This window comes from Globicephala melas, chromosome 1 (genome assembly GCF_963455315.2).
Source record: "Globicephala melas chromosome 1, mGloMel1.2, whole genome shotgun sequence".
Lineage (NCBI taxonomy): Eukaryota > Metazoa > Chordata > Mammalia > Artiodactyla > Delphinidae > Globicephala > Globicephala melas.
Window position 1 is genome coordinate 178,054,712 of NC_083314.1, and position 12,230 is coordinate 178,066,941.

The following is a 12,230-nucleotide window of genomic DNA, read 5'->3' on the forward strand; positions in this document are numbered from 1 at the left end:
GCATGTGGGATCTTAGTTCCCCAACCAGAGATCGAACCCACGTCCCCTGCATTGGAAGGTGGATTCTTTACCACTGGACCACCAGTGGGAAGTCCCATAAAGTTCATGTCTTTTCACTAGTCTGGACAATTATTCATCTAATCCTTCTAGAACAATGGAATTTAATATTGGATCATTCTGATGGTTCAAGGAATTCTCTGGATCAACGCCAGAGTGCTGTTTGTATGTCTTTTCAAACCTTTTAAAATAATCAAATAGTTTCTCCTGGCCTCTGATTGTGTTGATCGACCTTGGCCCAATCTATTTTCTGAGGGAAAATTTGGGGGATAGGCTGATACAAGTTTTGGGCTTTATTTAAATTTCTGGTGATCTGTAGCCTCATGTTTATAAAAATCCTTCTTAGGTGTCTTTCAGTTTATGTCTTGGAGCCATTCTTTTGCTCAATGAGCTGGTACCAGTCTGAATATCCAGGCTCCAGAGTTCTTAATGTAAGATCAAATTCCTTAGCAAAATCTAAAGGATCACGTAAAGGATTTGGAAAATCCTTAGTTAAATTCCTAAGTCCTGTCCTTGTCCACAGGGTGTAGGTAATGGCAGTTCTCCCCTCTGCTTGTGCCCTTTAAGGGAGCTGCCATTACCTTGGAATTCCTTTCATTTTCTACAGTGGACTCAATAATTTTTTTTTTCTCTTGGTGGGAGGGAGGGCAGGAAGGTCAGGGCTGGGGAACTCATAGAGGAGAGGATATAAAGAAGCCTGAGAAGGAGGTTGAGGATAAAGTTGTAGAAAAGAAACACTGGTTCTGAGGCTTTTTCCAATTTAGCCACCATTTCTAAAAATTTTCAGTTTGTTTCTTGCAATGAAGCCATTTTATTATTCCCTCACTGAGGTTTCCAGGTAACAATTAAAATATACCTCCCATTCTGGTTGTTTGATTTTATCGCTGGCTCTTTTTAATTTATCATACAAATAAATCAATTCAGATAAATAAGAAATGTCCAGTTTTGGCCATCTCAGGGAAAAGTTATCTTTGGTCAGATTTTCCCATTTGGTTAAATACTTGCAAGTGTCTGTTCCATAAGTATTATATCTAAAATTAGCTGGTGTTTCCATAGGTGGCTATCCCTCTGGGAGCTGTTTGGCTTTCAAGGCACAGTTTCCCGTTATTCATTTGGTAGTCTAATTCAGATATGAAATATGATCTGAACAAATTTCTAGGACAATGTGATGGATTGGATATGTGCTGCTTCTGAATCTAGCTCACAATGAGTTACCTTTGGGTCAGTTCAACTGTCCTAAATGTCTTCGTTTCTCCCTCTGACAATGTAAAACTGCCATGGGTGCCTGGGATACAAGGTGATCAGCATTTTTATGTCACGTGGCAAGCAGAATTTACTTAATGATTGTAGCGGGATCCTCTGTGGGACTGTTAAATATCATGAGAATTGACCCACAGACACTTCAGAGCTAGGTTCTCAATTGCCTGAGAATGCCTTGTGGCCAGAAGGGGCAGATGTCACATTTTCTTTGGAGCTGAGCAGGTACAGTCTCTTATTTCAATAGCAAATAGTTTATTCTGACCGTATGATAATTTGTTCTCAATTTAAGCCAAAATTAACAAAGATTTTATGTTTCTCTAGGCTTCCTGCCCAGCTCCTCCTAGGTCCCCATTTTGGGAAATTCACTGGTGACCCTTAAGATTCCAAGTTAAAGCAAAAACATTTCAAATGAAATTCAGGATGTCATTTAAAACAGGTATCAGGAGAACTCACCAAAGCACCTGAGGAGTATGAAGAAGCCACTGGAGCCCAAAGGTCCCATGCTGACACCAAGTGCCGATTTGGGATAGACTCCAGGTATCCTCTGGTGGGTGTCTCTGATATCCTGCCAACTGTGCTAAGAAGACGTTGACAATAAGTCAAATAACAAACCAACTAAGAAGAAAGAAAAGAGATTTTTATTTCAGCCAAACTGAGGATTATAACCAGGAAACAGATTCTCAGAACCTCTGAGAACTCTTCCATTGCTCAGGAGGTAAGATGCAATTTTATACATTTTTGTGACAAAGAATTTGTGTGTCATATTGACATGTTATTATTGTACATAACGTTCTTCAAAGATTTTTTTTGGTCAGTCATGCATGTACAGAGAAAGCCTTTGATCAATGTGACCTGCTTTATGAGTGAAAAAACTTAATCTTAAAATTGAAATGCTGGCATCTGAAGAAAGGAACCATTGTTCTCAAAGGTGGAGTAGAAAAAAACATGATTTTTTTCTTCTTCAGGTTACAACATAATGATTTGATATATGTATATATTGCAAAATGATTACCACCATTAATTTGCTTAACATCCATAACCTCATCCAGTTACAAAAACTTTTCTTTCTCCTGATGAGAACTTTTAAGATCTACTCTCTTAGGAACTGTCAAACACACTATAGAGTACTATATACAGTACATCCCCATGACTTTTTTTTTTTTAGATTTTTTTTAACATCTTTCTTGGAGTATAATTGCTTTACAATGGTGTATTAGTTTCTGCTTTAAAACAAAATGAATCAGTTATATATATACATATGTTCCCATATCTCTTCCCTCTTGCGTCTCCCTCCCTCCCACACTCCCTATCCCACCCCTCCAGGCAGTCACAAAGCACCGAGCTGATCTCCCTGTGCTATGCGGCTGCTTCCCAGCAGCTATCTACCTTATGTTTGGTAGTGTATAGATGTCCATGCCTCTCTCTCGCTTTGCCCATGACTTATGTTTTTAATAACTGGAAGTTGGTATCTTTTGACCACCTTCATTTATTTCCTACATCCTCCCATCCTGCCTCTGGCAACCACCAATCTGTTCTCTGTCTCTATGATTCTATTTTTCTTAGATTTTACATATAAGTGAGATCTTACAGTTTTTGTCTTTCTCTGACTTATTTCCCTTAGCATAAAGCCCTCAAGGTCCATCCATGTTGATGCAAATGGCAGGATTTCTTACTTTTTTATAGCTGAGTAATATTCCTCTATATTAATATATCACATTTTCTCCAGCATCCATTGGTGGGCACTTAGGTTGTTTCCAAATCTTGGTTATTGTAAATAATGCAGCATTGTATATGAGGTTCCAGAAATCTTTTTGAGATAATGATTTAATTTCCATATTTCCCTGGTATTAACAGAATTTGTAGGGATAAAAGTGAAAATATGACATGAGAGACTTGCTCTGAAGAAGAGGGACTAGATTCCTCCCACTCAGTCACAGCTTTCTCTGGAAACTGAAAAATTTGAGGGAGTGGTGGAGGCAGAGTCCTCATACTGTGCAGTGGTCCCATAGGGACAACCATTCATTAATTAAAAGACTTGCTCATCCTCAGATCATGTATATGAATTGACTATTCAGTGATCTGAGCTCCCACAGTGGTTTTAGATGGCCAGAGGGAGAAACAAAGACGCAAAAGACAGTTGAAATCACTCTACAGTGACACCCACAGGAGGTAAGCTCACAAGCGGCACATTGGCTCACCACACAATCTCTTTAGTAAATTTTATTCCCAACAAATTCAACTTTAAAATGGGAAACAAAGTCTCTCAAATAGAGAAATGAGGGGTGTTAGAAAGCCGACTTCCGACTAACACCCGAGCCTGATTCACTTACAATATACATGGAGCTTACACTTGCAAGAAACTACTTACTTGGGAAAATTATATTAAGGGAGATCTCAATTTTATTTCTTTATTTTATTATTATTATTATTATTATTTGTGGTACACGGGCCTCTCACTGTTGTGGCCTCTCCCATTGCAGAGCACAGGTTCCGGACGCGCCGGCTCAGTGGCCATGGCTCACGGGCCTAAGTCGCTCCGCGGCACGTGGGATCTTCCCGGACCGGGGCACGAACCCGCATCCCCCACATCGGCAGGCGGACCCTCAACCACTGCGCCACCAGGCAAGCCCGAGATCTCAATTTTAAATGACCAAATGGGGTTCTTTTGACATTCCAAATTTGATAGTTTTGCACACACAGTCAGGAAAAGCCAGCTTGATAAAATATCTTTTCAGAATCCTAAACTTACAGAAACAAAAGCCCTTCTAGGAGTAAGGTGCATTTATCTCCCCATTTCTTTGAGAGGTAAATGTTCTATCTGATCTTCTTAGCTGTTTGTTTTTTCTTCTGGGTTTTGAGAGCTTGGTCTCTGCCATTCAAAAAGTACACATATTGTGTCCATATGACAACCAGTCAGATAGAGTGGGGTTCTGAGCAGCAGTTTTGGCTGTGCCAACTTTCAGAGGTCTTTGTCATCTTAACCTTTGTTGCCTCCACCTATACAACAAAGACTTTTTACTTTCTTAGACTATTTTTAGGAGTAAACGTTCTAGACCTTGTGAAGCCTAAATCCTTTGCATTGTCTTGTGGGGACTACTCTTGCATCTTATTTCTTTAAATTGCTATTAAAATATCAATACTACTGGAGGGAGCTTCAAGATGGCGGAAGAGTAAGACGCGGAGATCACCTTCCTCCCAACAGACACACCAGAAATACATCTACACATGGAACAACTCCTACAGAACACCTACTGAACGCTGGCAGAAGACCTCAGACCTCCCAAAAGGCAAGAAAGTCCCCACGTACCTGGGTAGGGCAAAAGAAAAAAAGAATAAACAGAGACAAAAGGATAGGGACGGGACCTGCACCAGTGGGAGGGAGCCGTGAAGGAGGAAACGTTTCCACACACTAGGAAGCCCCTTCGCGGGCGGAGACTGCGGGTGGCGAGGGGGAAGCTTCGGAGCCGCGGAGGAGAGCACAGCAACAGGGGTGCGGAGGGCAAAGCGGAGAGATTCCAGCACAGAGGATCGGTGCCGACAGGCACTTACCAGCCAGAGAGGCTTGTCTGCTCACCCGCCGGGGCGGGCGGGGCTGGGAGCTGTCCTCACCAATGTGGGTGGGCATCATCCAATATCTTGGGGGCCTGAGTGAACAAGACACTCTTCTCTCCCTCTTTCCCTTCTTGACCATGAACATAGCAGCTTTGGGCTCTTGAGACTTGAGACTCCAGGACTTACATGAGTGGCCCCCTGGTTCTCAATCTTTAGCCTCACACTTGGAGTTACATCATCAGCTCCCCCAGTTTTCAGCCCTAAGATTTGGCCTGAGTTATAAAACTGGCTTCGCTTGTACTCTAGCTTTCAGACTGTGAGACCTCTGTCTCTGTAACCATGCAAATCCATTCCCATAATAAATCCCACCTAACATATATCTGTATATACAGATGACTCTCGAACAACATACCTTTGAACTGCTCAGATCCACTTACCCGCGAATAGTTTTCTATAGTAAATGTAGCCCTACACCATCTGCAGCTGGTTGAATCTGAGGCTGTGGAACTGAGGGTAGGGAAGGTTGACTATGGGTTATAAGATGTATATAGGAGGTGTTTTTTTACACATGCTGATATGTTGATAATAAAGCATGCTATACTAGTCTTCCCTGATAGGGAGAGATAGTAGGTGTGATAGGATTACTGTCAGTCTTTCAATGACATGACGTAACCCTACAAAAGGATATAATTTCTTAATGTGGTTTGGAAATACTAAAACCCTGTTATATGCCCGTATGATTTTAGTATTATGCTAAAAGGAAATTGTATGTCTTTACTGGTCACAACTAGTTTAATTCAATGAAGACCACTACCCCCTCATGACAAGCATGGGTTGACAAGGACAAGAGACTTTGGTTCATCTGCAGTGTGGACGACCCCTTCCAGAACTGGAGGTCTTGACTTGTGTAGTGAAGCCCTTTCCCAGCACACACAAAGGCCAGGAACTGGGACTAATGGACCCACTTAAAGAACTATGGGGACTGCTCATGTCCAGGGTCATGGCCTGAGTCAGCAGTGAGGTGAGGGCCCTGTCAAGAGCTTGTCATTGACCACTGAGTATTTTTCCCTTGTTGTGTGTATTAACCCACTGAACAGCCACAGAAGTGTGTAAGGAGGTCAAAGATGTCCAAGACAGAATAGAGAACTGATGGGAATAGTAGGGTTCCCAATCATAGACAATCTGGTGCATTTACTTTCATCAGTAACTGGAGATTACTGAGGTGAAAACAGGATAATATACCATGGAGGACATTAGCCCATTTACACTGAAGGTCTCTTTATTTCTGACCATTTCTTTACAATCACCCCCCCTCAGGGATAATGCCAACATGTGTGTCTCCAGCCCAAATTGCCATCCAGAAATTTAGATTCATATTTCTGATGGCTATAAGCACATGTCCCTGAAAGTCCCCTCACCTCCCAGCATCTACATTTCCAGTGCAATCCTATATCTGTGCTGGATCACCTTTCCTTTTCCCATTCACATTGAGCTGATATCTGAAATGACAGGTCTGTTTTCCTTTCATGATGCATCTATTGTCTAGATTTTTGTTTCCAAATGCCCAGAAGAAAGCTTTTGATAAATGCACCCAACTAGGCAGAGATATAGCAGTGGTATAGAAAGGGCTCCTCTTGATAGAATGTCTTATTGCCCCAGCGAGGACATGGGCTGGAGCTAAGCCAGATGGTCCTGGGACATCCTAAATTCCTCATAATCTCAATTAGCTCATCCCGAAGCTGGGCAAGTCTGCCCAGGTGGAGAGCTCCATGAGGGCTGTAACTTTCCTGAGGGGCGGGATAAAACTCATCACTTAAATGGGGCATACCAGTGGTGTGACACAGCAGCTTCTCCATGATGGTCATAGAGAGGAGGTTCCCACACAGACTAAGGGTCCTGAGCTGGGAACAGTGGCTCAGGACAGGCAGGATAGACTCAAGTTGAAAGTCACTGATCCCACACTGCTCTAAGTTCAGTTCCTGGAGGGAGGCTGCAACTTGCTCCAGGAGAACTTGGAGGAGCTCAGGACTAAAGTTGGTCAGCGTGACACCACTCAGATCCAGGCCTTTTAGCTGACAGATGTTTGGGCACTGAGACAGATGGAGCAAGTCTGAATCTGTAAGCCGGCAGTTGGTTATTGAGAGGTTGTCCAAGGGGGTGTTCAGGCATCTGGGGGAAAAACAAGCAATTAGGTCTGAGAATCCAGGCTGGCATGAGCTAAAGTTGGCAGATAGTTGATTTGCCCAAAGCCAAGGTCCTACTAACTGCCTTAAGAAGGTCAATACCTAGAATGACCAGTCTCATTTTAGACTGACTCCTGTCATCTTCTTTGTGTGAGTGGGTCAACTTTACAGTACCTTGAAAGCTCTCTTTCATTATGGGTCAAGCAGGGTGAAACTTACTTCGCCTCTTTTAAATGATGAATGAAGATGATGAAATGCACTAGAACCTACTCAGCAGACAGCCTAACACTGAGTCTCAGTCAAGTGTGGGCATCACTGAATTTGAATATTGGAAGAGAAAATATAAAATGCTTTCAACTCAGGCTTCTTTCAGACCATGCTTAAGCCCTAGGCACCTGTATCTCTGGGCCAGTTGAGGCTGGTGGGAGACATGTATAGAGAATCAAACTGGACAAGATCCCACATCATCAACAGGGTTTGCCAGTCTGCAGGGGCTCACTTACACCCCTGCATCATCTGCAAACCACCTTCCACTTTCTATTATCCGTGGCTGCTGCTCCACTGCCATCCTCTCAGAGTCATGCATTTCTTAAATATTAATTTTCTGGAGCAGAAGACAGCCTTTTAGAGACTGGGAATTTCAGACAAGCTCACTGTGTTCACAAACCTGGTAAGCACAGAGATTCTCTCTCTCTTTCTCTCTCTTTCTGCCACGCAGCTTGTGGGATGGTAGTTTCCCAAGCCCTCACCCATGAAAGTGCAGAGTTCTAACCACTGGACATCCAGGGAATTCCCCAGAGCTTCTCTTTAGAATTGCTCGGATCTGAGGTAGTTTCTTACCTCTGCACTTACCTAATTTCCTAAGTCATCTGACATAGATATCTCTTTCTAAGGAAGAACCTATGTCCACCCTCACTTGATCCTAACCCTATAATCTATAGCTTTCTACTATGGTGTCCCATTACAGAACCTCTATAGCAGTTTGTTCCTCTACCTTGATTTGTGTGGTTATGGGATACCACACTACAAGATAGAGCAGCAAATGACACAGTTCACGTGACATTCTAGTGTTGTGTTCACTGTTACCTGGTCAGTGGCCCACTCTCACCTAAGCATCTGGTCCAGGCAGCCTTCAAGGAAGGAGGGAGATTCCATACGGAGATCCTGGAGGTGGTGCAGGCTGAGGAACTGAGAGGTAATTTGGACAACGTGCTGCTGTTCCAGCTCCTCAAAGGCAGACACAAGAATGGGGGAGAGAAAGAGTCTCTGCACATTACCCATCTGGCCCAGGAGAGGAGCAAACGCGGCCAGGGTGGACAGATGCCAGGTGCAATTCACTTGCACCTCCTGGATACAGTCCAGTTGCACCCTACTTAGGACCGTCATAATATTTTCCATGGGCATTGAAACAATCTTCAGCTTCTTACAGCACAGGTGTATGGAAACTTTTCTCTGCTCCACCCACCTGATGAGGTAGGTGAGGAAATTATCCAGGGTCCTTTTCTTCAGACAAAGTTCTATGAACACCTCCAAGGGAGCCAAGGGCTGCTGTGTCATTGACCTGTGCTCAGCCACTGGTACCATTCCTGAGCTTGAGCACCCATGAGTGCTGGCTCCAGACCACATGCTCCAGAAGGTCTGGCCAGTATCCCGTAAATCCAGCACTTGCAGTTTGCACCTCCTATGAGGAACAGAGTAGTGGGGGTGCATTAAAATCCACACAGAATAAAACCACTGTCTCAGAATTGACAACAGACTGTCCACCTGTGTTTTTATTTCACATTCCTGTCATCACCTGCTGACTCCCCCTCTTCCCTCTCTGCCTCACTTTCCTCCATCTCCCTTTCCCTTCCCCCCCTTTCTAGTTCTTCACTTCTAGTACTGTTAAGCGTCACAGGAAGGAGATGGGGCATGTTCTTTCAACCCCCCTTGCATCTTAGGTACCCTTACATATCAGGAAGGCATTTCCCATAGTGAGCCAATGCCTCGGAACTCCCTCACTGTCATCATCAGAACCCTCTTGTCCATCCCTTGTCCATCTACTTTCCCTCATCCCACCTGTCTCTTCCAGGAAGCCCAGGATTTTACCAGGCTATGCAAATCAGACTCACCTAGGGCGAACCTTCTGGGCAAGTAGGACATCAAGTGCTTCCAGCACTGCTTGTAAGGGCCCCACATGAGGCATGTCTATCAGGTCGCCCAGAGGCAGGCGGACAAAGGGCCAGGCTTGCACCATGGCCTTCAGGGTCTCGATGTGTCTCCCATGGAAGGCCTCCATGAACAGTGGTGGGAAGAGCTCAGTGGGCAGATCTTCCACAGCAGAAATGGCTGAGGCCTCATCCCTCAGCAGGCTTGTTCCCGCCAGGTCCAGGAGTCTGGGTGGGGTCTGGACACTCATCCTGACTCTGCTCCAAAAGGAATCCTGTGGAAACTGCCAGGGAACAAGGCATCGATTTCAGGCCAAGCAGGAGCACACCTCAGACTGTCTCCCAAACCTTCAGAAGTACCTACTCAGGCTAAGGTCACTGCCCTGGCAGAGGCGGAAATGCCTCAATTAGCCCATATTACACTGTGGACTCAGGGGGCAGAAAACTATAACATGTTCCCTACTGGATCCAGAACAAGCATCTCACAAGTACCAATGAGGAGGAAAGGCAACCACTAGCTCATTCAGTTCCATCCACTGCTCTGCTTCATTCCTGTCCTACTGGGAAGTGGGTACCAAGGAGCGTGAGAGCTGACTCCAATCTTTATTTGGGAAAGACTTGCAGACCATGACTTAGAGCCCTAAATCTATGGGAAGAGGAGTGTCAGGTGGACCAACACAGCCTACATCCTCAGTTACCTCAGTTAACTTGGCTGGTAAAGATTAAGGAGATACTCCTACAGTGAATGCTATTTGTCCACAAAATATATATTTTAAATTTAAATTTCAAGAAATAACATTCCAAACAGATGTTTTTTATTAAGAATATCTGCTTGAGGGACTTCCCTGGTGGTCCAGTGGTTAAGACTCTGTACTCCCATATGTATAACTGATTCACTTTGTTATAAAGCAGAAACTAACACTCCATTGTAAAGCAATTATACCCCAATAAAGATGTTAAAAAAAAAAAAAGACTCTGTACTCCCAATGCAGGGGGCCGGGGTTCAATCCCTGATCAGGGAACTAGATCCCACATGCTGCAACTAAAGATCCCGCATACCGCAACGAAGATTCCACGTGCTGCAACTAAGACCTGGCTCAGCCAAATACATAAATAACTATTTTTAAAAATAATATCTGCTTGGTGGGGACATTTAAAAATGAGATAAGCCAAAGAACAAATCAGAATATTTGAGATTTAGGCAAAACCACACTGAGAGGCAAAACCAAAACCTGAAATGTGTTCATCTGAAAAAAATGATTTTTCAAAAACTCTCTGTGCCATCCAGAGAGCCATGCTACCCTTCAAGATCAGCTTCAAGATCAGCTTCAAGATCAGCTTCAAGATCAGCTTACCGTGGGTAAGAAGAGGGTGTCCTCAGCTGAGGTTGGTAACTTACTGCTGTGATGGGGTTGGCGGGGTGCTCAGACCTCAGACTATGTGGAGACCCCAGCCAGTGACGCTGGAGCCAGAAGAGTCTGCATTCCTTCTTCAGAGGCTGAGGCTTTTATACACCTTTCTAATCCCATCATCCCTCTGGCCAACTACTAACTCAATCAGAAAAGGATCCTTGATTATATTCCATACTGCCCATTGGATTGATCCTGATTGGATCTCCATTCTTCTCCAGATTACTTGATTGAATCAGATATCCATTCAGGAAACAGAAAGAATGATGGAGGGGGAATCAAGGACCCATTCATGGATTCACTCCACAAACATTGACTGAATTCTACCAATACAGACAGTTATATTCCTGGGGGCTCAAACAGGAAAGGGATTATTGCTTCCTGACATCGGACGAGAAAAAAACATAACTTGAAACTATCCTTATTGGGGGATCTTCGGCCATATCAAAGTTATCGAAATGTCCCTGAATTAAAACAGCTTCATTAAGACAGTGGTATTGTTCCCAAAGTAAACAAAATAAACGTGTTTCTGTATCAACTTGTCACTTGGATGTTATGTAGCAAAGATACGAGATGATGAGCCTATTCAGGGAGCAAGGGAAGAGCTTTTGTGGATGTGGCTGGTTTTCCAGCCTTAAGCCGAGCCTTCTGTGAAGGTGGGCGTGTCAAGATCACAGTGAGAAGTAAGGGTGGGGGCTTCACCTCTCAGAGCTGAGCATTCCTGAAGGGACCACTGAATGACTGCAACAATTGGAAATAAAGAGTTCTTATTCTCCTAAGGAGGATGGAGACTTAAAGACATTTCTCTGGGTGATATTTGGAAAGTAAAAGAGAGTGGCTCGGAGGATACAGTGTCACCTTTGAGGGTGTTTCCTCCTAGAAAGTTGGGATCAGCACAGCAAACACCATGAAAAGACTAAATCTAAGAATGTGAGAAGAGGAAGAGATGTGAGTCCTGGAATCAGACATTTCCAAGACTGAGAGCCACTGAAGGTGGGCACTGTGGGTCAGTAGCAAATAACACGGTCATCCAGGGGCAGGTGCTACCAAGAGAGGTTTTCTTTAAGTTTTTTTCTCACTGAAGACACTTTCCAGATGGCAAATAGCCCCAGACATTTTTCTGGTTATTGGAAGCCGAACCATAATCCCATTGGCCACTTTGCAAATGTATTTAGATAATTACTGTTTTCTCAAACTTAGCTAAGTTCAAGACAGATTCTGAACAAGGAGACACCATTAGGCACAGAAATAAAATTCTTTTCTCTTCATAAAGAGAGAAATTTTTTTCTCTTCTATTTGGTATTTAAGGCTGCATCACACAGAGATTCTTTTGAAGTTTAAGTTCACAAATAAAGGGAGACCCTTCCTCTATCTCTAAGAATTTTCCATGCCTCTCTCCCACCCCATTTATTTGATGCCCAAACAATTCTTATATAGCACTGGCCACCAAGTCAAAGATTCTTTAAGGGTGTTTTCCCTCTGGGTCACATTCCGGAAGATTCCTTTCACCACATTTCTGCCATGGGTATAAATGACCTTTGCATAAAGTAGGGTTAAATTGGATTCCACTCAATAGGCATTTTAACTCCCAGGCCAACCATTCCTTTTATTAAAGACCTGCA

At 43.7% G+C, this 12,230-nt stretch overlaps 1 protein-coding gene across 1 annotated transcript; it reads right to left on the minus strand.

Annotated features, from left to right (window-relative positions):
• Nucleotides 1-6,464: 6,464 nt before the first annotated feature.
• On the minus strand, nt 6,465-9,450 carry LOC115867182 (PRAME family member 15-like). Its single transcript, XM_030883250.1, has 3 exons — nt 9,164-9,450; nt 8,161-8,733; nt 6,465-7,038 (listed from the first exon to the last, which is right to left on the minus strand). The coding sequence occupies exons 1-3, from the start codon at nt 9,448-9,450 to the stop codon at nt 6,465-6,467; spliced, it is 1,434 nt and encodes a 477-aa protein (XP_030739110.1).
• Nucleotides 9,451-12,230: the final 2,780 nt, after the last annotated feature.

Coding starts and splice junctions, on each gene's coding strand:
- LOC115867182 (XM_030883250.1), bottom strand. CDS start 9,450: ATGAGTGTCCAGACCCCACCCAGACTCCTGGACCTGGCGGGAACAAGC. Junction 8,734..9,163: donor GCCCAGAAGGTTCGCCCTAG/GTGAGTCTGATT, acceptor TGTTCCTCATAG/GAGGTGCAAACTGCAAGTGC. Junction 7,039..8,160: donor TGCCTGGACCAGATGCTTAG/GTGAGAGTGGGC, acceptor TTTTTCCCCCAG/ATGCCTGAACACCCCCTTGG.